General features: G+C 40.6%; 1 protein-coding gene across 3 annotated transcripts in view; it reads left to right on the top strand.

The window, feature by feature from the left end:
* The window catches only part of ap5z1 (adaptor related protein complex 5 subunit zeta 1), a 48,528-nt gene extending 22,944 nt beyond the window's left edge, over positions 1 to 25,584 (top strand). For 2 of the 3 annotated variants that reach the window (XM_080206397.1, XM_080206396.1), the window contains 10 exons: positions 237 to 274; positions 1,159 to 1,321; positions 5,129 to 5,307; positions 5,467 to 5,609; positions 8,234 to 8,383; positions 9,997 to 10,108; positions 13,340 to 13,437; positions 17,702 to 17,834; positions 19,502 to 19,716; positions 21,475 to 25,584. In XM_080206397.1, coding sequence (XP_080062523.1) covers positions 237 to 274; positions 1,159 to 1,321; positions 5,129 to 5,307; positions 5,467 to 5,609; positions 8,234 to 8,383; positions 9,997 to 10,108; positions 13,340 to 13,437; positions 17,702 to 17,834; positions 19,502 to 19,716; positions 21,475 to 21,748 — 1,505 coding nt within the window. In that variant the 3' untranslated portion in view covers positions 21,749 to 25,584. The remainder of the gene's footprint in view (positions 1 to 236; positions 275 to 1,158; positions 1,322 to 5,128; positions 5,308 to 5,466; positions 5,610 to 8,233; positions 8,384 to 9,996; positions 10,109 to 13,339; positions 13,438 to 17,701; positions 17,835 to 19,501; positions 19,717 to 21,474) is intronic. The other variant, XM_080206398.1, reaches the window with a different exon arrangement.
* Positions 25,585 to 25,922: the final 338 nt, after the last annotated feature.

The following is a 25,922-nucleotide window of genomic DNA, read 5'->3' as shown; positions in this document are numbered from 1 at the left end:
TAAGATTGTGCTTTACGCAGCTTAGAGCATGCCTGGGATTGAAAGTTTGGGGAACTACTGTGATCCCAAGTCCTGTTGATTTGTAGTTCATTGCAACATCACCTATAAATGTCCATTACTTTGACATTCAGTGACAGACAAAGTGATTATAATATTCTGCCAGATACTAGCTCTTACCATTCACTGTGACCCTGCACAACACTGATTATAAAATTAATTTCTTCTCTTTGCAACAGAAGCTCTAAAGAAATCTGACTCCGAACTCCAGAAAGCTGTAAGTAGTTTAGGCACTATTGATTAAAAATAAACACCCAAAGCTGGAAGTAATTGGAGAATTTATCTCTCATATTATCTAGTAAACTAAAAAGTGATCCTGCATTCTGTATTGACTAAAGTTATATTCTTTTATATTTCACTGTGAACGTGGCATTGTTATTACTCATGAACTTAACAGTTTATACTTAAAATGAGTTATTTATTCATTTTCTTCCCTCTGTCTCCCCAAATTATTTCACTTTTGTGTAATATTAACTAGCAAGGAGAGTAAAGTAGTCTGTAACAAGAACCTTACTGCAATTTCAGCCTCCGCATCTCCTCAGTGTTTAGCCATAAGTAAGTATCTTCGTTTGCAGAATTGGTTGTGTAAAGGTGGAAGCTTTATTTTTGTGCATTGCTTTCCTAAGCATTTTGGAGGAAAATGACAGGGAAACCTCGTAAGAGGTGGCAGATAGTTGAGCCTGTGGGAACTGGGGGTCATTTAATATTTTACACACTGCCAGAGGAAGGCTTAACATTTCAGACAGCGCAGAATGTGCACCCTGTATTTTAGTCGAGGAACATCTAACATTTTGCACGATTCAGGAAGGACAGACAACATTCTCCACGACTCTGGGAGCAGGCACATTTCCACATGCATTTCAAAAAACCTTTTATTTCAAAACTTTGATTTAGTTAAATATTAAGTATTGAGAGCAGCATATGAAGAGCCCAGGGTGACTGCTGTTTAGGATGTCTTCACCCCAAAGAGAAAAGGAAAGCTTGCTCATTCTGGAAGCAAATCAGAAAATGCAGAAAAACCTGATTTTTGATTTATCTTTTTCTTTTAATTTTCTGCTTTGCTTTATTGCTGGCTCATTGTGTCTTACATTTGTCTCCTAGTGCCTTGTTGAAGCGGTGACTTTGTTGGACCTGATTTGTCGACAGGATCCACTGTTTGTGTATCGAGCCTTTCCTGTAGTGAAAGCACTTTACGGGAGAATCAGTTCAGACTCTGGTTTTGCCAGAGTGCTGCTTCCAGTTGCTCAATTCTATCTAAATCACAGTAAGTAGAATTTAATCCGTTCAATGCTGTGTGCTCTTGGCCACTGTGGAAACCTTTTAGAGTCATGCAGTTGGATTTGACTAAATTGAACTGATAGAAGCTCAAACAGCAAACAAGACATGTTTATATAGCACCTTTCACCACCTCAAAATATCCCAAAGTGGATTACAACCAATGAAGTAATTTTGAAGTGTATTTTGTTAAGAACACAGCTAATGGTATATACCAAGTTATTCTAAATCCCAAAAGGGAAACCTAAAACAACTGGCTTCTCCTGTATTCTGCAATTTGATTTAATGTAAGGAAAGGTTTGAAATCCAAAAAATGATGTCCCAAACATCCTTTTCAATAAAATAAATGCTCGTTAAGCAATAACATAAACAACAGTACAATAAACTAGAAGTACCCTTAACGAAGCCAAGGGCTACACACAGTACCACTAACTTTACCCAGTTCCAAACCCCTTTAATGCGCTACCTTCAGAGCTGAATCTCCCCAAATATGCCACAACATCTTTTAGATTTTTTTAAAAATCCAGTAACAGTTACCACACCAGGCAGTTATACTCGTTTTGGGGTTTGCTTTTGAGGTAAAACAAAACAACTAATGTTTCAAGACAGGCTTTCTTCTCAGACACCACTTGCTGGGAGCCAAAGAGCTATTCCTGTTCTGCACCTGATACCCTTTTGTAGGTTTAATCAGCTGAAGTACAGTTTTTCCCTTTTGATCTTTCGTCATCTGAACAAACTTCTTCAGATTTGTTTTACATTTTCAGAAGTCAAAATGTAATGACTTTTATTTTGTGAGTCTAGCCTGTAGAATGTAAATGCAAAGTTCACACCTTGAACTTCTAACACAATATTCAAAACCCTTTATGTTCCCCATTGTTACCAGCTTGCCTTAGATAAACATCTGTTTGCAGTGTTGGTAGGTTCATCAACATATCAAAAGCACTGGGTGGGATTTTCCGCACAATCTCCTGCATGTTTCATGGAGGCAGCCCACCATTGGCCTTGCCATTGACACTAGGTTTCCCACTGAATGCACCCCTCACCACCTGAAAACCTGGGTGATGTGACTGGAAGATTCTGCCAGCAAGAAGAACTGGAAAATTCTGACCACGAGCCCCATTAGCATAACCAAACAGTCCCTACCTTAAGCAGCTTGCATTTTTCAGTAGCTTTCAAAAATACACAACCGGCAAAATCTTCATTTCATCATTATTTATCCTGACCAGTCACTGTTTTAATGTAGGAAACTCAGCAATCAATTTAGTATGGCAAGATCCCATGAATAGCAATGTGGTAATGATCAGAAAATTGTTTAATTGATGTTGGTTGGGGGATGAATATTGGCTGAGAGCACTGGGAGGAGCACTCCTGGTCTTCAGAATAGTGCAACGGGATCTTTTGTGAACACATTTTGACCTAGTTTTTGAAACAAATTGCTTCATCCCCTCAGTGATGCTGAGGTACTGAAAAACCTGAACATTCAATTAACTCATACCCTCTTCTCCATTGTGGCAGATATTAAATTAAGTCTCTGATCACATGATTCCTCCACTCCCACCAGTGTCCCGGCTCATCATTTATCATTTGAAATGCAAAACAACACTTTCAATGGTTAGTAATTGCAACTGACACCTCATATGATTGTGAAAAGGGTAAACTATCTCTCCCCAACTTTCTTGATCTGTCTGAAGCCATTGATATGGTTGACCATCTTCCTCCAATGCTTCTTCAATAGTTTCCCTTTCTGCTCTTGCACTGTTACCTCTAGTGTTCCCCAGAGATCTATCATTTCTCATTTACATGCTGTCCTTCTCAACATCATCCAAAAAACACAACATCAGTTTCCATTTGTAAGCTGATGACTCACGTCTCTAACTCACCACCACCTCTCTCACTCACCACCACCTCTCTCAACCCCTCCATTGTCTCTACATTGTCATACAGCTTATCTGATATCCAGTACTGGATGAGGATCCATTTCCTCTAATTAAGCATTGAGAAGACCAATGGCTTTAGTTCCTGCTGCAACACTTTTTCTTAATCACTGATTCCACCCCCTGAAGAGTAACTGTCCAAGGCTGGTCAGACTGTAACCATGGTATAATATTTGACGTGATCTTCCAATCACAAATCCACTCCATAGAACCATAGAACCCCTACAGTACAGAAAGAGGCCATTCGGCCCATCAAGTCTGCACCGACCACAATCCCACCCAGCCTCTACCCCAATATCCCTCCATATTTTACTCACTAATCCTTCTAACCTACGCATCTCAGGACACTATGGGCAATTTTAGCATGGCCAATTAACCTAACCAGCACATTTTTGGACTGTGGGAAGAAACCCATGCAGACACGAGGAGAATGTGCAAACTCCACACAGACAGTGACCCAAGCTGGGAATCGAACTCAGGTCCCTGGAGCTGTGAAGCAGCAGTGCTCACCACTGTGCTACCGTGCCGCCCCAAGTCAAATCCACAACATTGCCAAGAGTGCCAATTGCCACTTTCATAACCATCAGAATCTTTCCCTGTCTCAGCTCATCTGCTGCTGAATCCCTTATCCATAACTTTGTTATTAGTCATTAGGGGAGGCAGTGGTGTAGTGTTATTGTCACTGGACTAGCAATCCAGGGACCCAGGGTAATGCTGTGAGGACTCGGGTTTGAATCCCACCATGGCAGATAGTGAAATTTGAATTCAATAAAAATCTGGAATTAAAAGCCCAGTGATAGCCGTGAAACTATTGTCGATTGTCGTACAAATCCATCGAGTTCAACAATGTCCTTTAAGGAAGGAAATCTGCCAATATTATTGGTCTACAGGTGACTCCAGATCCACAGAAATGTGGTTGACTCTTAAATTACCTCAGGTGTGCGCAGCAAATGCTGGCACAGCTAGTGATGATCACGTCCCGGTAACAAAGTAAAAAAAGATGAACACCTCTAGACTTGACAATTCCAATACACTCCTGACTGACATTCCATCTTAAATGTGAGGTTATCATAACTCTGCTGTCTATGTCCACACTGTTCACCCCTCACTCTTCATGATCCACAGTGGCTTACAGTTGAACAATGCCTTGATTTTAATATTCTCTCCCTTGAGTTTAAATCCTTCGTTCTTCCCTTTCTTTGTAATCATCTCCAGCCCCACAATCCTCTGAGATATCTGCACTCCTCCAAATCTGGCTTCTTGAGCATCCTTGAATTTAAAGATTCCACTATTGACAGTCTTGCTTCAACATCCAAAGCGCTACACTCTGTGATTCATAGAATCATAGAAACCCTACAGTGCAGAAGGAGACCATTCAGTCCTTCAAGTCTGCATCAACAACAATCCCACCTAGGCCCTATCCTTGCAACCTACATATTTACCCCACTAATCCCTCTAATCTATGCATCTCTGGACACAAAGTGGCAATTGAGCATGGCCAATGTACCTAACCCGCACACCTTTGGACTGTGGAGAAAACCAGAGCACCCGGATGAAACCCATGCAGATACAGGGAGAATGTATGAACCCCACACAGACAATGACCCGTGCTGGGAACCAAACCCGGGTCCCTGAAGCTGAGAGGCAGCAGTGCAAACCACTGTGCCATCCACTAATTTCTCCTCTAAATCTCTCCATCTCAACTTTGCTCATCTGGCCTAACATCTCCTCAGGATATTTCCGTGCTGTCAAATTTTGCTTGATGATGCTCCTGTGAAGTGCTTTGAGATATTTTGCTAAGTTAAAGTTGTTGTTAATGGCGTGACTATTGAACATCAAGTCCTGAACTTTTCACATTTCAGGTGAGGTGGCAGTAGTGGACTCTGAAGCTGTTTATAGACACTTATTCACCAAGATCCCTTCAGAACTCTATCATGACACGATGGTGGCCTTTGAATTTTTCCAGTTCTGCAGGAGGAATAGGAAAACACTGAGTGAGAATGTTGGCATTTTTCACAAGAGCTTCCCAAATCTGTTGAAGGTGAGAATTTGATCTATATGAATAGAGAAATGCCCATATCCCCAAAAATTCCCGCTTTATGTCCAGTTATTGTAAAATATTGTTACATTTTACCCTCTTGTTCTGGACGCAAGGTGAATTTTTTCTGTTTGTGTATAATTCCTGCTTCTTTCCTATTAGTTCCTAGCTTGGAACACACCATCCTTGTTCCCTGAGTTCATTGAATTGCTGCCTGATCTGATTCGTCCAGACACGACAATCGAGATGTTGCACTCTCTGCTTGACCTACCCTGCCTGACTGCAGCACTTGAAACCCAACTCAGGTACTGGTTAAACTGCGGCTGGCCCTTCAGCATGAGCCTTGGTTCAATAATCGCCTCTGAGTCGCAAAGCTCCAGGTCCAAGGCCTGAGCACAGAAATCAAGGCTGACATTGCAGTGTCATACTGAGGGAGCGCTGCATTGTCAGATTTGCTGTCTCTCGGATCAGTATTGCCCTAGCCAATATTTATCCCTTAAACAACATCTCTAAACAGGTGACATTATTATCACATTGTAGTTTGGGGGAGTTTGCTGTGCACAAATTGGCTTTCATGTTTCCTGGATTACAATTACACTTCAAAAGTACTTCATTGGCTACAATACAAGTGCAAGTTTTCTTTTCATTTGTGCGTTGAAAATCACAGAAAATGAAGGGAACATTTGGCTCCTGGGTTTAATGAAAGGTCATCAACCTGAAACATGAACTGTTTCTCTCTCCACAGGTGCTGCCTGGCCTTTTGAGTGTCCCCAACACTTTTTGTTTTTATTTTGTATTTCCCGAACCTGCAGCAATTAACTTGCATTTATCACTTGTCTTCATTGAATAGTTTTGTTTCACTCCCTCTCTACAATATCATGCTCATAATGTGATATACTTATGTGAGTGACAGAAGCCTTTTTACATCTTAACATAACTTAGAAACCCGGCAGTGCGTAAGGAGACCATTCAGCCCAACAAGTCTGCATCACCAACAATCCCTCCCCAGGCCCTATCCCCACAACCGCATACATTTACCGTGCTAATCCTTCTAACTTACACATCCCAGGACACGATTCCCATGTGCGCATCTAGAGCGAGAGTTTAAGTTTAAAGTTTATTTATTAGTGTTACATGTAGGCTTACCATTAATACTGCAATTAAGTTACTGTGAAAACCCCCTAGACGCCACACTGGTGCCTGTTCGGGTACGCAGCTGACCAAGGGAGGAAATGTGGGCTTGGGAGCTGGATGGTGAATTTAACATGGCTAATGCACCCAACCAGTGCATCTTTCTGACGTGCTGGTTAGGTACGTTGGCCATGCTAAACAGAGTGGCTGCTTGACCATGGTAATTATCACAGTTGAGCCCAACCTGCCCTCACCTAATTTCCACACACCCACTTCCCATCAGGAAGAGACAACGTATGGAATTAGGAGTGGAATCCTTGTCTGATTTTGCCTCTCCCTAGTTTAGAATGCCAGTGCTAATTGTAGTGCTCCTACATCTTGGCTGAGTTTAAGTAAATAGAAGTTGGACCTGTGAACTTCCAGCCTACAGCATTCAATTCCACCATGCAGCATGTTTACCTGCTTAATAACTGGAGACAGCTGTGCTTTCATATTTTGATGGATTAGCTAATGCCTTTTAATTTAGATTCAAATTAACAAGTTAATTAATGTTGAAAATGAGAGTGAAGACCTGGAGTGGTAGTGATATGAAATGATTGACTTTTTCTTTTAGAGAAAAGTAACTCAGTTTTGCATTTCTTTCCTAAAGTCCCTTATCTGGGATGAGGGGCTTATCTTATGAAGAATGGTTGAACAGGTTGGGCCTATACCCATTGCAGGTTAAAGAGTGAGAGGTGGCTTTATTGAAACATACAAGATCATAAGTGGGTGGAAACAGAAGTTCCTGGCGAAGCCCAGCAGGTCTGGCAGCACCTATGGAATGAGAAACAAAGTTAATGGTTTGACTGTTTAGAGCCAAAGAGAGGGAGAAATGTGGTGTATTCTCTACTGTTAGAACGGGAGTGGAGCAAAATAGAATGTCAGGGATAGGTTGTTGCTCAGGAGAGATTTGACAAAAATATCATGGACCCAAGACAATGTTAATGGTAGTATTAAAGACTAACGGTGCTAATAGTGGCATAAAGGAATGTGTCAATAGCAGAACAAGGGTCAGCTTCTGTGAAAGCGAAACTTGTTACAGATTGGGGAAAAGTAAGATTTAAAAAGTCAAAATGGAGGAGAGAATTCATGGTTTGTAGTTGAATTGAGAGGGCTATAAAGTGCCCGATGGAAAGATGAGACGTTGTTCCTCCAGTTTGTGTTGGGCTTCACTGGAACATTGCAGCTGACCAAGGGAGGAAATGTGGGCTTGGGAGCTGGATGGTGAGTTGAAATGGAAAATGACAGGAAAGTCGTGGTCAGATTTGAGAGGATGTGTTTCCCAGTCTGTGTTGATCCTGAGGGGTTTTGACAAGGTCAATGTAGCAGGAATTTTCCACCTATGAGAGAGACTAGAACCAGGGTAAGAGGTCTACTTTTTAAGATGGAGATGGGGAGAATTTTTTCTCCCAAAGGGTAGTTGGTATGTGGGATATCCCTCCCTGCTGAAAGCAGTAGAGGTTAGACCATTGCATTTATTCAAGGCAGAGTTCTGATAGACATGGGAATCAGGGATTATGTGTTGGAGAAGTGGGGGGCTTAAACATTGTAAAAACCTGTGTTTTGTTAATTTAGCTCTTGATGGGGTACTAATACCTAATTAAAGTTAATGTGCATGTTCACATGTAATAGAATGCTAAGTTTTAATTCTGTCATCATGATAGATGTTAAAAGTTGTGACATTGCATCTGACCTCCTGTGTGCAGTATCATTTGTCTAAATGTTCAGTCTCATTCAAATTCTGTTCTAAATTCATTAGATTGTCGACGTCTCTAGTGAGTGAAAAGGTGATTACAGATCAGAGCAGAAAGACCCTGAACTCTGCTGAAGCATTCCAGGACCAGTACTGTCGGAGCATGTTTCTCTATATCCTCCGGGTAGAGGCAGGATCAGGAGACACTATTGACAGGTATACAGATCCTAATGATTTCATTTGTGGGCTATAATTGAGGGGTAAGCTTGACTAATTCACAGTCTCTGGGGTTTGGATGCAGCCAAAGTGACTTGACATTTTCACTTTGAGCTAGCAGTTTATTTCCAGCTTTCATTTGGTGTTTGAGATCACTCTTCTGTGAATGAGAGCAAAGTATTAGAATAACAAAAACCCTAGACCTGATATTGAAGAAAGCATGAATTATTAAAATAATCAAAAATATTCTTGCAGCACTGTCCTGGCCATTTCTCAAATCAGCATGGATGTATACAGATTATCTGGTCATTATCACATTGCTGTTAGTGAGAGATTGCTGTGTGTGAGAGCATGCTGTGTGCAAATTGGCTGCTGTGCTTTTTCTCTATCACAACACTCCATAATTGCTTCATTGGTTAAAGTGGTTTGGGGCATCCTACGAGTATGGAAAAGTGCTATTTAAAATGCAAGTTATGGGGGCAATTTTCCAAAAAAAAACTAAGGGAGATTTTCCTGTCCATTTTTTGGGTGAACTTGATGGATTTAATTTTTGGCACTCTGTGCTTCACAGAGTCTGCCGAGGGATTCAAGCCAGTAAGGGAGGGGGGGTGGGAGGGGCTGAGTGGGCCACTGCACGTGTGCCCATCCCCCAGTGCATTTGCACTGGTCCCCATTGCCGTCCTCCTGATTGCTGGTTGAGATTCCATTTCAGACCTCCCACTGGTATTTCCCAATCCATATTCTAAAAGCAGCAACACGGAAAATCATGTCCTATTTTTTTTCTCCCATACTTTCTTGTATACTTTCTTGTATATTTTCCTGAGCTGTCTGAATTGGTCAGAAAGGAAAAAGCCCATGGATCTATGAGTACGTGGCAAGTTGGATCCAAAACTATCTCAGTGGCAGAAAGCAAAGAGCCGAGAGGTATTCTTGTTACTGGAAGGCTGTTTCCAGTGAGGTTCTGTAAATCTCGGGACTGGTTTGTAATAGCGGGACTTAAATTTAAGGGCACGATCAAGAGCTGGCTGTGTGATTGATAGTCAGGAAGATATCAATGTAACTGATCCGATTAGCAGAAAATTGATTAATATACGTAGATTTAAAATAAATGGTAGAAGAATACAGAGGTGGTTGGAGTCTCCAATACACTGCCTGAAAAGGTGTTAGAAGCGGAAATCATCATTGTATTTTGAGGTTCTGCAACCTCCCAGGCTACACACCAAGAACTGGGAAGTGGGATTGGGCTGGATAGCTTGTTTTGGTCAGCACAGATGTGATTGGCAATCTTCTGTGCCTTAAATGTTTTATAGTTGTGGGTTGATTCCTCATTATCTCTCCCTCACTGCCATCCATTACAGGCAAGACTCATAGGGAGGAAAGGTAGCAATCTTAGAAGCATTCAATCTGGGGCTGCTTTGGGTGGGGGAGGGAGAGATCTAAAGGAAGGCTAATAAATAGGGTAAGTAGGGTTTTTGTCCATAGTGAGGATAGAAGAGAATGAACATTTCTGCAGTGTGAAATCAATATCTATTTCCCATAGAGAATAAATGAGGAGGTAAGTGTGCAATGTTTTATGTTCCCTGCACTGATTGAGGATACAATTCCTTTCACAGATTAAGCCTGCTTCATGAAGTACTTTTGGACATGGCTCAGAGACCGAGAGTTGTACACTGTGCTCACACTGTCCCCATTCTGCTGCAGGTTTTCTTCAATGTTGTCACTCAGGTAATGGAACATCTTTGTAGCAGGCTTAATCCATTCCTTGGGTAATTTGTCAATGTTGGTTGGATTCACTGATCCCCATTGAGAAAGCAATTTGTAAGGCTCAGTACAAGTCCATGTGCTTGCAACAGAGGAATCACTGAACTGGCCCAGAATCTGTGTTGTCAGTCTTTTGCACTATGTTTTGAATGCCTGTGGATCCACTATTCTCTAAACTATCTATTAACCACTGAGACAGTTATGTTTCTCACTTACAGTAACTCAGTAGTGAATCAGAGGTTTGAAAAATGAAGAATTGTTTTCAGTATTGTTGTATGAAAGGTAATGGTTATGTTACTGGGCTAGTCATTTAGGAGCCTGGTTTAATGATCCAGGGAAATACCTGTTCAGATTTCAACACTACAGTTTGAAAATTTAAATTCCGTTTCTAAACAAAAAAAATTAAAAATAAAATAAATTTGTTTAGAAATAAAAAATAACTTAGTAAAAGTGAACGTGAAGCTGTCAGATTGTGATGAAAATCCAGCTGGTTCACTCATGTTACTTGTGGGAGGAAAGCTGATGTCCCTTGCTGGTCTGGCCCAAATGTGACTCCAGTCCCATCCCTTTGTACCCGCTTAAGTGACCTAGCAAGCTTTTCTGTTGTATCAAACAGCTTTAGGTAGGCTTACCTTTTATCTTTTCAGCGCAAACAGGTATAAGCAGTAAAGACCAACCTGCAGTGATGTTTACAATAATTTAGAAATCCTGAGTGATCTCTATATTGGTACCAAATCATTAAGCTAAATTGCCCCTTAGTGTCAGAGGGATTAGCAGGGTAAATATTTGGGGTTATGGGGATAGGGCTTGGATGGAATTATTGTCGATGCAGGCTCAAAGGGCCGAATGGCTGCCTTGTGTTCTGTAGAGATTCTATGATTCTTGTTCTTGCTCCAGTCCTACATGTCAGTTTTGAAGAAGAGTTAGATTGCACTCAAAACATTAACTCTGTTGCTCCCTCCACAGATGCTGCCAGACCGACTGGGTAGGATTTTACAGCCTCGCTCATCCTGAAACCGTAAAATCCTGCCTGAGGTCAACGGATCTTTCTGTGGTCCACCTCTCGCCCACTCCGATTCCCGTGATGGGCGGGACAGTAAAGTTCTGGCCACTGAGTTTTTCCAGCATTTTCTGTTTTTATTTTAGATTTTAGTAGTTTGCTTTTATCAACGCTTCCACTGTTCCTCACATTGCTTATTAAAAATCACCTTTTTTACACAAATCGTGATACAAGAAAGTGCACTCACTGACAAAGATAAATGAGAGCTGGAGTTGGTGATTACAGTGCTGGATTTTAGCAGAAGTGAAATTTCAGTTTCCCTATAATATATTCCCCAGGTAGCAAAGATGCTAAAGAATTGATTCTATACTCAGCTTCACTTTGCATTAAGGCTTTAGGGCTTAAGGTGCAGGCATGATGACAGCTGGCCTCCTTCCTTTTGGATATTTAAGGTTATATTCTGTACATTGCCTCCTCTCCTACTTGTTTTGTATTGAGACTGTGATTATAAACTGTTCTCAGCATTTATATTTCTTTGCTAATGTTAGATAAGACCTCCTCCTTAGCTGTCGGCCTTTCCATAGCCTAGGATGCCCAGATTTTCAAAAGTACAAACCAGGGCACATTGAGAAACCTTGAGAAGGTAGGGCTCTGTGTTGATTGACACATTAACTAACCAATGGCAGAAGTCTGAGGGAGGAGCTGTAGAAGGTCATGTAATGATATCTCCCACCCTATGTCTAGCCAATGTTGACATGCTTATTAAGACACCCACTTATTGTAGACAGCAGTTATGAATCACATACCTTTGTTTCAATAGCACCTCTGCCTCATTTTCTTGAAAGAACACAGCCATGGCTGGTTACAAGCTCCTGGAATCCTCTATTATGCTCTAACTTTACTCTGCAAGCCACGTTGGATTTTGACAATGGATGTTTTCAGCTAGAAGCTGAATTTTAACCTAGTGAACCCACCACAAATGTGGGTGATTTTATTTGCACCCAGAGCTGTAAGCATGTGACCTTTCAGTGAAACATTCGGTTGTACGTCCCACTGCTCAACCAAACTTACTCTGCCAACATCCTCAGCACTGATTGGTGGGTTACCAGTAGGCACCATGCCAGTATCCAACTACCTGCAAGGACACTACAGCATCAGACTCACTTCAGAGGCTCTGTACTAACCCCACAACACCTCTCACACCAGCCAAATAACCATGTCAATAATACTCACCATCATACATTCATGTGTAAAGTGCATGGCTGGAGAGAAACAGGCTAAGTCAGTGGAATTGTGCACTAATTCATGCCATTCATGGTCACGCCAGTAAGGGTCATGCCAGCTGAAGAGCAGACTGGCACAGCCAGTGAAATACTGGAAGGGGGAGATAAGCAGTGAATTCCTATTCTGGGAATGAAGTGGGTGTAAGATGAAATCTGTCACATGGAGGGGAATGGCCTTAGTATTGAAGAGTTATCAGTAGTAAAACTGAACAGGGAGAGTCCAGTGCAGGCAGTTAGTCTTGCACATTTGTGGTTTTCTTCATGTAAACCAAGCCAAAAGTTTAGGCTGTGGAATGTGAAGGCTGAGGTGAAGATGAAGAATTCGGGAGAGGAAGTGAAGAGATGCTGAAGGAAAGGTGAAATACTGAGAGAAATCTCTGATGAGGAAGAAGCCAAAAACTGGGACATTGGAACAGTTTGAGGGACGTTTAATAAAAATCTGGGACTGTCCCAGTAAAACTGTGATGTTTGGTTACCCAAGCTTAATCTGCAGGGCAGCTGCATTAACCGTATGGCACCAAAGATACTTTAATCGTTCTCCCCTCCTGTTGTCAATCACTTACTGTTAACGTTATCTATTGACTGCTTCAGATACCCAACTCTCTAATCCCAATAAAGCAACAATATGAGCACATATTCACAAGCAAAGCAGATGCTTTTGTTAATTCAACTGCAATTATATAGTAAATTGACTGCGGAACAGAGTAAAATTTTCACACTGAATTTTACCAGGTAGCTCATGAACCACTAATTGATCATGTTATCTTGTGTTCCAGGGGTTGCTTGTTTAAAGTCAGTTGTAGCTTAAAGCCAGAATGAGTTTGCACTTTTGTCATTAGAGCTTTTCCTGTTTATGTTTTGATTGATAAATGACTGTTTTTGGATTCTTACACACTTTCCCTTTTGCTTCAGTTTGCAGACGGTGTGCTGATAAACCAGCTGGTCCTTGTTATCCTGGAGCGCAGCAATCTGCTTTATGATATCCCAGACTTCAAGGCTGAGGTTCAACGGTGAGAAACAGTAACTTTCTTTAACAGGGGCCTGTGTGTTGCCAGAGATAGATTACATACTGAATGGAATAATGCTGCTCATCAGTTTGTGCTCTCACTTAGAATCATCTTGTACAAACAGAATTTTAAGAGGTGTAGAACTGATGACCATCACCAATTGAATATATAGGTGTAAGGGTAATGTCGCCATAGACAGATGAGCATAGGCTGCTCTCCTGTTTGAGGGGGAGAGCTGACTGGTGATGATCTAACCTGAGAATCACCACACCTCAGGTGATGGGTTGAAAAGGCGGGGCATGAATAACCTCAGCCAGTACAGGAATTGAACCCACACTGTTGGCATCACAGACCAGCCATCCACCCAACTGAGCTAAACCAACCCTTTGGGTGTGATCAAAACATCTAAAACCTGAAAGCATCAGCACGGATTTCATGATTTAAGGCTGGACCATGGTGATGTCAGGGGACAAGCAATAGAATGGTTAGCAAGTTAACTGCAAGATAGAGGATAGGGAATTGAGTTAGTTACTCAGCCTGCTGAAAGGTAGGAAGTGGTGTTCCACAAGGAGTTATGTTGGGACAACAGGAATCAGAAGAACAATTTCAAAATTTACAGACAACAGCAATTTGTCGTTAATATAGGGGAGGATTGTGATGATATGAAGGAATAAATTAATAAACTGATTGGCTGTGTAACTGACAAATGAGCTACTAGCTAAGTAATTGTGAGGAGTGTACACTTATGAAAGAAAGAAATAGAGATTAAAAAGCCCTTGGAAAATATGTGTCTAAATAGCATTGAGGGACCTGAAGATACTGAAATGCAAATGCTAAAAGTAGAAGATTAATAAGGCGATTACAAAGCAACTCAAGTGCCAGGGTTCATTTCTAGTGGGATAGAATTGAAAAGCAAAGACTTTACGTTAAACTTGTATAGAATCTTGGTTAGAGCACACGTGGGAATACTCTGCACAGTTCTGGTGTGTTGGAAAAAGAAGTAAGAGGATCTAGGAAAGTACAAAAGAATTACTGGGATAATAGTAGAACTGAAAAGTTACACCCCTCAGGAAAGATCGAACAGGCTGATGTTCTTTTTTCTCGACAAGTGAAGACTGAAGGATGACCTGAAACAGGTCTGTAAGATTATAAAAAAGTTTTATAGGGTAGAACATATTTGTAGTTGTGGGGAAAATTAAAATAATAGGCCTTAAATGTATGATAGTCACAAATAAATCCATCAGGAAGTTCAGGAAAAACTCTGAGGGAGTGTTTGAACTCATTACTATGTGGAGTAGTTGAGATGGCAGCATGGATACAGTTAAGTAGAAGCACAATAAAGAGAGGGGAGTAGAAAGATGTGTAGTTTCGGTTAAATGAGGAAGGGTATTAGCAGCTCCAGTAGAGCTCACCCATCATCACAGCTTGAGCTGCCAGTTTCTGTGCTGTAGATATTATATAATATTATGTGTCTGTCAATGCCACACTTATCTTGAGGAATGTATAAACTTCCCAGCTGCAAAACTGTTGCTTAAATGTATAGTCCTGCTTTTATGTCCACATTTGCCATTAAAAATCCTCTGTTGACATTTCCTAGGATCTGGCTCATTGCCTAGCGAAGGGCAGCATTCTTGGCACTTGGTTTACCATCCTAGCTTTAGTCATACAGTAGGTGCGATGATGATAAGTAAGGGAGATCAAACCTAGTACCTTCTGATCTGTCTTGCTCAGTACCAATCTGGATACTGCTAAGTTATTGGGTATTTCTAAAACATAAATGTAAATTGTTGCTAGTGCTGATGGAGGTGATGTAAATTATGGGTATTGCTCATTTGTGCAGGTTTATCCGGTCACTGTCATTGTACCATTAACAGATGGGGTGATCTGCAGATTCAAGCAGGTCCTTGGAAACAAAGCGATGTGATTGTTAACTTGAAATAGTATTTCAGACTGAACTTTTTCATTCCAGAATATTATGCTGTGTATAGCTGATAGATAGCAAATAGAGCAAAAAAAATCAGGAATTAGAGAACAGGATCAAACAGAAATAAATTGAAGATAAGGAAGCGGGGTGACACACTGGTTAACACTGCTGCCTCACTGTGCTAGGGACTCAGGTTTGGTTCTGGCCTCAGGTGACTGTGCGAAGTCTGCACATTCTCCCTGTGTCTGCTTGGGTTTCCTTCGGGTGCTCCGGTTTCCTCCCACAGTCTAAAGATGTGCAGGTTTGTTGGATTGACCAAATTGAATTGCCCTTTAGTGTCCCATTATGAGTAGGTTAGATGAATTGGTCATGTGCCCCTTGGTGATTGCACATCTGACTGATGATTCAAAGGGAAACATGGGGAAGTTGTTATGGAAAGAGATCAAGTGCTTGCCAGATGGACTAAATACATATGAGGCTATTTGAGGACAACAGACAGGAAGAAAAGCCAACAATTAAGAAAAACATGGATGGTTCAAAGGCCATGAATGACAAAGTAATAAAGAAGATGAAAAACAATAAAGCTAAAGCCCCAGATGGAATAGTCACTGAACAAATCAAAAGTTTTAAAGACTTTGGAATAGACAAGCTGACTCTCAACTGAAATGAAGTTTATGACATGGGAGAAATCCCAGCAGATTTAAAAATCAATATTTATTGTGCTTCTAAAAAGCCCAGAGTAATAGGTTGTGAACTCCTTCATGTTATCAGTTTGATGTGTCACATTACTAAGACCTTTCTCTGAGTGCTGATGCACAGAGCCAGGAGCAAGATAAAACCAGAAATTTCAGCTCTTCAATGTGCTTTTGTCAAAGACAGAAGAACAAGGCACACTTTGATGCATATGTGCCATCAAAGAGTCAGAGATTAAAAAAAATGCTTTCAAATGTTTTATTGATTATATTAAAATATTTGGTAAGATAAAACATGAAGAGTGTTCAACAAGTTAGAGTCTCTTGATCTTGATGGCAAAGATCTGCAGCCGTAAAAGTTGAGAACAATCTAAGTGATCTTGTGAAGATTAAAAGAGGGGTCAAGCAGATTTCTTGCCAGACTTACTCAATTTATATAGTGAAGATAGTCTTAAAAAGATTGAAGAGCTCCCTGGATCATTAGTTGGACATTACAACCTTAATAATATAAAATACACCAATGACGCTGTTCAGATTGTCGACTCTGAAAAGAAACTACAAAAGATTTTGGATGGAGTAGTGTGCAAAACTGAGGAGAAAGGGATGAGCATAAATTGTAAGAAAACTAAATATCTCATCGTGTCAAAAAGAAAATCACACCAGAACGTAAGATCACGTTGAAGAATGAAACATCCAAATAGGTAGACCAATGTTGTTATCTAGGAAATATGTGGGTGGAAAATATGAGCAAAAAATGAGACAAGGAATTGGAATGGTTATAGGTGCATTTCAAAGATGAAAATGATTATGATCAACTCATGAAAATAAGAATAGATGCCTGGAATGTTACATCACACCAATCTGGCACAAAGTGAGTGCTGAATGATCAGTGAAACAATGCAGAGAAGGACTGAGGCTTTCTCAGTCCTCAGTCTGAGAATTGAGGTTGTGTTTTTTGAGGTGAAGAATGAAGATATCTTGGACACAAGTCGTACTACTAGTGAAGTAGTTCATTGCAAAAAAAAAGACTCAAAGAATTTTATGTGTGCAAGAAATTCCAACTATCTCTTCCCAATCTTGGTCAGCAATAAGAAACCATGATTTAGAAAGTCTGATGCTGTTGGGGAAGATCGATGGTAAAAGGATTAAGGTAGACGAAGAATGATATTTTTAAAGTGCCTCGCAAACTGTATGAATGTACCACCACTGAAGATGATCTACACCTTTACAACAAGACGAACATGGAGGTCTGTGGTTGTCAATGCCCTTTTAGAGAGAGACATTGAAGAGAGAGACATTGCAGTCAGTTGTGTTATTTGCTTGTAATTTGATAGCAGTTGTTTTGCAAATTTAAGCTACACAGTGAAATTATGAATTAGGTTCACGGGGTCAATGAATGTAATGGTGGACCTGGTCTGCACCCAATCATCACTCTTCACAGTGCCACATTAGTAACCCTGCACAGGTGCACAATAACTGCGGAGTTCTGACAAGTGTCGGAGAAATGTCATTTTATGAGTATCTTCGCGTAAATTGGTGTGAAGTTCAAACCTTTTAAGTTGAATGCTTAGATTCATTTTGGGTACATGCTGATTAATTACTGCCTGTACACCTTGTGTATTGCTCATTTCTTCTCCTTCCGAATCCACAGAGTGTTCAGTTCCCAGCTGATGGTGTTATGTAAACTGCACCCAGCTCTCATAGTAGAACAGTCCAAAGAGCTGCTGGATTTCTGTGGAGCAGTCAGCAACATCATTAGTAAGGAGAACTTCTTCACCCATGTGGTAAGGAATTTCACAGGAGAGCCTAACTTACTGATTCACTGTAGACCACTGTTTGTCCTTGAGTAACACTGAAGGATGTTAAGAAGCAACTTCTGTACTTTGTCCATATTTGGTGTGCCTTCTGATGGCTCATTTATCCACTGAGTATCTGAAGTGTAATGAGCAGGAAGATACCATGTCTAGACTCCATCCTGGCCCGAGTGAGCTGATCTCCAGTGATATTAAAAATAGCTTCTGAGCGTTTGGATTATGTCAAGGAAATTTTACTATGATTGCCATTTTTGAGTGCTGTCCAGAACTTTATAGCAATGTGCACATGTAAGGGGAGATGATGGCCTTGCGACCCAGAGCTCTGGGTGATTGATGTGGGGACACGGGTTCAAATTCTATTCTGATGCAATTTAAATTCAATGAATTAATAAATCTGGAGTTGAAAGCTTATCTCAGTCAAGATGATCATGAGTCTATCATCGATTGTCATTAAAACCCATCTCGAGGGAATCTATTGCTCGTCCAATCTGGTCTACATGTGACTCCACAATAATGTGGTTGACTCCTAACTGCCCTCTGAAATAGCCGAACAAGCCATGTACTAAACTGTTAAAGAACAGTCAAACCAAATGGCATGCAGTGATTTAAGAAGGTGGCTCACCTTCTCGAGGGCAACTGGGGAGGGACAACAGATGGTGGCCTGGCCTTTTTAAAAGAACGATGAAAATGTTGTAGTGGTAGAGGTGGGGTTATAGAGAGGTGTTGCTGTTTGTTTTCCAGTCTTTTTTTTGTATAGCTTATTGTTCTGTCCTAGGAATTGATAGTGCTATATCCTTATATCATTGTGTTGACCCTGGACTTAAATCTGATTGGGACTAATGAAGCTAAAACAAATGGAAGAAAAGAAAGAACTTGCATTCGTATAGTGCATCACACAACCTCTGGAGATCCCAGTATGCTCTATAGCCACTGAAGTTACAGTACTTTGGAGCCTAGTTGCTTGTAATGTTAAAAGCAGAAGTTGCCTGATGTAAAAATAACTCTAAACATACATACATACATAGTTTTGTATAACAGTATTAGTACAATATGTAGTTAGAATAATAGAATCCCTACAATTCAGAAGGAGGCCATTTGGCCATTGAGTCTGTATTGACCACAATCACACCTGGGTCCTATCCCTGTAACCCCACACATTTACCCTGCTAATCCCCTGAACTAAGGGGTAATTTAGCATGGCCAATCCCCCTAACCCACACAGCTTTGGACTGTGGGAGGAGCACCCAGAAGAAACCCATGCAGACACGGGGAGAATGTGCAAACTCCACACAGAGTTCCCAAGCCAGAATGGTTTTTTTGTTAGGAAGTTCCTGCACCAGTTAGATGGTGTTCTGTGTAAATAGACCAGCTACAATACATCAGCTGATCACAAAAAACATGCCCCAGAATGATTAATAAATGCTGCTTTAAAATACGAGAGGGAATTATAAAAGGTAAACCCAGTGAAATTTTCAGTCAGTACAGTAATGGACTAATGCTGGCAATGCTGAATACACTCAGCAAGTCAGGCAGCATCTGTGGGCAGAGAAACAAAAGTTCAATGACCTTTTTCTCATTAAAGAGTTGCTGCATCGAAGCCAAGTATATAAACTGAACGATTAGTTTTGTGTTTTCAGGTATGGGCCGTCGGGGAGTACATGTCCTTGTCCTATGATAAACGCTGCACAGTTGAACAAATCACCAAGTTCTTTGAAACTCTGGAGGCATTGCTTTTTGAGATCACCCAGCTGAGAGCCTCTGCCTGTGTCCCAAAGTATTCGCCACGGGTTATCACTGTCCTCATGACCACACTAGCAAAGCTGGCATCGCGCAGCCAGGATCTGATTCCAAGGTACACGCTCTACCTCAGTAATATATCCAGAGGGCTGGTAGGAGGGATGGGGTCATCTTACAACTATTGAGAATTTATTGCCAGACACAATTCAACCATTTTCAAAATGTTATTGGGTTTTAATGGAGTAAACCGGGAGAACCTGTTTGCATTGGCAGGAGGGTCAGTCACACAGGGCACAGATTTAAAATTTAAAGCAATTGAAGGGTGATAAAGAGAGTGTTTTGAAATGTTCTGAGTTGTTCTGCTCGGGAATATATTGTCTGAAAGGATGGTGGAAGCTGATACAGTAGTAAGTATCAAAAGGATATTGAATAAAATATCTGAAGAGTGAAAACAAGTTCAGGACTGTGGGGAAAGAGGAGGGACTACATAGATAGCTTTCAATAAGCTAGTAGAAGCATAATGGAACAAATGGCCTCTTTATGCTGTGTGACTCTGTCATTCTAACTAGTAGGTTGAGCCTGTGGAGTGGTTAGCACAACCCATTTCCATGCTGTGGTCAATAACCAGGCATTGGCAAAATTGACAAATTGTACTGAAGAAATGGAATGTGTATGTATCATTGTGCATAAATCACATAAAGCTAGCATGCAAGTTCAGCAGGTAATTGGAAAGACAAATGGAATGTTAGCTGTCATTTCAGTAGGAATGGAGTATAAAAATAGGGAAGTCTTGCTAAAAGTTTGCAAGACACGAGTTAGACAATACCTGGAATAGTGTGAACAATTTTGGCCCCCTTATCTGAGAAAGGATATACTGGCATTGGAGGCAATCCAGAGAAGGTTCACTAGGTTGATCCCAGGTCTGGAGGGATTTTCTTTTGAGGAGAGGTTTGGTAGGTTGGGCCTGTGTACTCATTGGATTTTAGAAGAATGAGAGCTGACGTTATTGAAACACATTGGATTCTCAGGGGCTTGACAGGATAGATGCTGAGAGATTGTCCCCCTTTTGTGGCAGAGTTTAGGACCAGAGGGGAAAATTTCAGACTAACAGGTCACCCATTTAAGACAGATGAGGAGAAAGTTCTGCTCTCAGAGTAATGAATCTTTGGAATTCTTTTCACAGAGCTGTGGAGATTAAGTATGGTCAAGATTGAGACAGATTTTTAATCAATAAGGAATACTGGGTCATGAGCGGGAAAGTGGAATTGAGGATCATTATTTCAGATCACTCATGATCTCATTGAATGGCAGGACAACTCGATGGTCTGAATAGCCTACTTCTGCTCCTACATCTATGGTCCTTTGTAGGAGGCATATTATCATTTACTAATTTCTCCATTGATGAATACTTCTTTTCTCAGTCCATCTGGCCTGTATCTAAATACTGGTCATTGTCATTGCCAGGAGAGGCCCAGCCATGATCCTGGTATAATGTATACTTTCGTTATCAGCCTACACATTGAGTGTGGATTCCATCTGGATGAATTTTTCCTCCTCAAAGAAGCATAAAGTAGGAAATTAAGTCCAATAAGTAACATTGCAGAATATGTATTTAAGTTTGATTTCTTGTTATAATTTGAGTTTTGAATAGTGTGCCATGTACTTAATGAATTTCCTTTCCAATTCTTCATGCAGCAATTATTCCTTGTGCCTGTTTCTAACGATCCATCTCTCCAGTGTTTAAGGAAAGCAGGAAAGGGATGGTTTTTAGAAAATTTGTGCTGAAATCTTTATTTATTTGTCAGTAAATCTGTGCATAATAAGTGGAATTGCTGAGTAACTCCCGTCTGTAAATCCATTTTTTTCTCCTTAGGGTCTCCCTGTCCCTGTCCAAGATGAGGCCATTTGTTCGGAGTGCTTTAATTTCCTCCCTTTACAGCGAGGATGATATTCAGGAAATCCTGGCCCGTGCCAATGAGCTCAATAATCTGTTGAAAGCTCCAAATGTAGCTCAACTGATACTGGGACCCTCTGCGGACATTGCCAACCCAAGGTGGTACAAAGACACAAATGCTTCACTGCCGCTCACCCTGAGGACTGTCAGCAAAGTGCTGCAGAGAGAGCCAGCTCCGGGATTCTCTGCCTAGAACCTTCTTTGGTTGTAAAGACGTGTATATACGTTTGTGTCTTTTGAAAGGTCTTCACTGGTGTTCAATGTCGAAGAGTCCATTACCATTCGACCTTTATAGCACCTCACTCAGGAAAACCATCAGTGTCAGCTCATCAAATTAAGTCATTTCTTTTAGGCATGACAACAATAAAGTGCCTTCTTTTCTCGCTCTCTGCTCCAAACCCTGTACCCAGAAACATAGATTATAAACTCCTTCCAGTACTATTAATGAAGTTGCATATGGGGAAAGTATTGAATTCAGAATTTTGTCTTGACTTTCTCAAAGCAAAGATAATAACTATTCGCAGTGTATTCAGGCCACAAGATTTTTTTGTCCCTCTAATCTCAGAATGCTGGTGCAACAAAGGGAGCTTAGTTTTAAACTTCTTAAATTCAGTGTTTAATTCTTGAAACATTACGATTTCTGCAACAAAATCCCTGTTGTTTTCCCTAAAGAAGAAAGCAAATGTGTAGTTGTTGTTTCTGGAAGCTTGTCACATGATGTAATCTTGTCTAATCTTGTTTAATGGCTTCTATTGCTCCCAGGAATTGTTTAGTTTGCCTGAGGACCCTGAATGTTGGGAAGTTGTGAAGGTGATGGGCAGTTGTTCAGATATTTAGCAGGTTACTGTTCCACTGACTTTTTTTCAGGTATAGTCTGGTTCACGATTTTTCTTATTTGATGATGGAATCGTACTTGGATGTTCTGAATTTTTTCAAAAAAATATTCTAAATGTAAAGCTGAATTTCAAGTTTGAGTACTAGGTTTTCTTCATTAATTACTGGATAGCAGATAGAATTACTCAAATCCCATATTTCAAAGCCATATTTCATGGGTACAGTGGGAGCAGCTTGCATTTGAAACCTTGTTTAATCACTCCCAGCAAACCCACATGGTCACTGTGCGATGGCACATGTAGAACTACATCAAAAATCAATATGGATTGAGAATTAAACCCTTGTTTTGTGCCAGAGCAGTTTTTACTAATGCAATCTGAGTCTCTAGAATAAAACTGACTGAGTGCAGGTCATTGATTTAAGTTGGGGACTTTTTAGTTTAGCACAAGGGGATTTGAAATAAAGTGGTGATGGTGAACAGTCAAAAATAGGAAGAATAGAGACTGTATTGATATTGATACATTGGTGGTATTATAGAGTCACCTGCTCCAGTTAAATTGCTCTCTCCCTTTCACTCTGCAATTAGATCCATCTGATCATTAAATAAATGGTCTTTGTGTTGCTTCTGGAAGAAATGTTACGAATACAAGATAACATTTCTAAATTTCACTGTTTTTGTACAATAATATGTTGCTAGTTTGCACATAATTCCTATGTCTTTAGCTCCTGATTCTAAGTATAAAAGTGGGATTGGTTAATCCTGAAGACTGATTACTTGTTATAAGCAATCCACCAATACATTTGAAATGTTAAGGAATGCTTCAAAATTATATATCATGGGAGATGATGAATGCTACCTCCGTATTGAATATGGTGTATTGTGGCTGTCGAGCTGATCTGTGAGTGGCAGTCCCTTCCACAACTGGCATTGATGACCCAAGGACAACTGGTATTTTTTCCTTCTGGTGGGCTTTCTGCCATCTCAGCAGTTCTTTTGTCCTCTGCTTTCTCCAAACTCTTCCTAATTGGTTTTCTCTGGGTACTCTGGTCAGCAGTGAAGACTTCCCATGGACCACCCCCGTCTCATTTCAGTTACTTTGTTGTTGATCCACACTCAACTTTTCAACTTGATGTGACAATTGCAGCCTTGGCAATCCTGGTGCTGATGTTGGCATCAAGGGACAGGTTTCTAGTCATTGTTGATCCAAGGTATGAAGTTTTCAGTGCTAATGAAAGGAGGGGTCTCTCCATCCAGGCCTCTAACTTCAGTTTTCCTGATGCTGATTGTTAGTCCAAGCTCCCTTCAGGCACAGGAAAACTAATCTACAGACTACTGCAGGTGAACATCAGCATGGGATGTTACTGTGGTCTTGTTAACAAACAGCAATTCACAACTAGGACAATACACACTTTGGTCTTGGCACATGAACAGCTTGCTGTAAACTCTGGCATGCAGATGGACATCCCCATCTGAGTTGCCAAAAGCATACAGGAGCAAAATGTGCCAAAGAGAATTGATGTTTTTAAAGCTTTGTACAGTTGTCTGTGCTGGTCACAACACCTCTCTTGGAACTTCTTAAGTGAGAAAACTGCTTTCTGCCAGTTCTGATGTCACACTGAGACTCTGGGTAGATGTCAGGGTCCATAATCTGGTCCGTGTGAGGTGAGAAAATGCCTTCACCACAATACGGAATAAGGAGTAATACTGAAAAGCAGTGTGGAAAACTTTTTATGAATATGATGAACGCACAAGGTAAAAAATAACAATTCTGAAGAATAAAGATAAATATTAATCCATGAAAAGTAGTGTTTATTTGCATAGAATTCTTCAGAAACTGACACATTTACACCATTTGGGTACATGTCTGAAATACATTCTGAAAAGTTCTAAAGTCATGACATTACAAAATATATTATTTGAACAGCATAGTTTGTATTAACATAAAAACACATAGAATGGAGGTAAAAATGGTGTTCTAATACTGAAAGAAATGACTGGACTTAAAAGCTCATTTTAATGTGTGCTTTGTTAATTTGGAAACATGGGGAGGGGAGTGTTAGTAAACACTTCCCTTTTGTATGTGCCCCACAAGTACACATTTAAAATCCCACCATAATGCAGCGGTGTACAGTTAACAGGGTCCTCCTTGTTTTCTAGGAGAATTCGAATGGAACCACTATGGGGATAGCAATCTTGTAACGTACATCATTTGGAGTTGGAATGTAGCTTGGTGTTCAAAGATTCAAGTCGTGATTTTTAAATTTTGAATTGATACCTGATGGTCCACATTGAATTACTGAAGTCAAATAAGGCTGTGGGTGCATTGGATGAGCAATTCACATGAGGTTAAGCTTGAAGTGGTAGGCATAGTTTCAAACTTACTGCTGTACACTTGCAGAGCCGAGTATTTACACTGATGTTAATATTCTCTCGTTTAAAAAGACTATTTGATTTGTTCTGTCTATATTCAACATCAATTATTTTTACCATGTGGATATAATACTTCACGACTAGCATCTGCTAAAAGGTTTATTTTCTTTGAGCAGAAAGATTGCATTTAAAAGACGTTGCAATGTTTGATTGAATGTCAATATCTGTAAAGTGAAATACTGCTTCCTGTAACCATAGAAGGTTCAAGAATGTTTGAAGAGTTAGTATCATAGATTGTTCATTTGAAATTTATTTATAAAAACAGAAGAGTTCACCGTGCACAGATCAAAAGAACATTTTTAAACAAAAAGTACTGAAATCTTCTCCAGATGCAAGGCAGTAATTTTATTGACATCAGTTAGAAAATCTTAGGAATTAGTGATTTGATAACTTTGCATTGAGGACTCACTACATGGGAAAAAAAACATTGTACCCAGAGTGTGTCTTGTGTCTGAGTCAAGGCCCCGGAGAGGAGGGTGCACAAGATGCAAAACATGAGGGGTGCGCAGGGAGCTGGGAAGCTACTTGAACTTTTCATTGCTGGTGCCACTGTCCATCAATCAAATACTCTCACAGGATTTGTTGGGCTGGCACGGATGAGTATGGATTTGAAAATGCGGACACAGTCGTTACAGTTCTAGATACAACACAAGGCACTGGGGAAGTAAAATGTAACCATGTAAATAAATCTGGTTAGATCATTTGGACTTTAAGTTGACTGCTGTGTTCCTGTTGCTCATGTTCTTCTAGGTGGGAGGGGTCATAGAATCATAGAATCTTTACAGTGCAGAAGGAGGCCAATCGGCTCATTGAGTCTGCATTGACCACAATCTCACCCAGGCCCTAACATAACGCCCACATATTTACCTTGCTTGTTCCCAACACTAAAGGGCAATTTAGCATGGTCAATCCACATAACCTGCACATCTTTGGATTGTGGGAGCATCCAAAGGAAACCCACACAGACACGGGGAGAATGTGCAAACTCCATGCAGACAGTGACCTGAGACTGGAATTGAACCCGGGTTGCTGGAGCTGTGAGGCAGCAGTGCTAACCACTGTGCCACCGTGATGCCCTTTCATTCCCCCCAAACTCCTCAAG

This window comes from Carcharhinus amblyrhynchos, chromosome 18 (assembly GCF_965287045.1).
Source record: "Carcharhinus amblyrhynchos chromosome 18, sCarAmb.v2.hapA, whole genome shotgun sequence".
Lineage (NCBI taxonomy): Eukaryota > Metazoa > Chordata > Chondrichthyes > Carcharhiniformes > Carcharhinidae > Carcharhinus > Carcharhinus amblyrhynchos.
The sequence above is the reverse complement of the archived record's forward strand: the minus strand, read 5'-3'. Positions and strand labels throughout refer to the sequence as shown.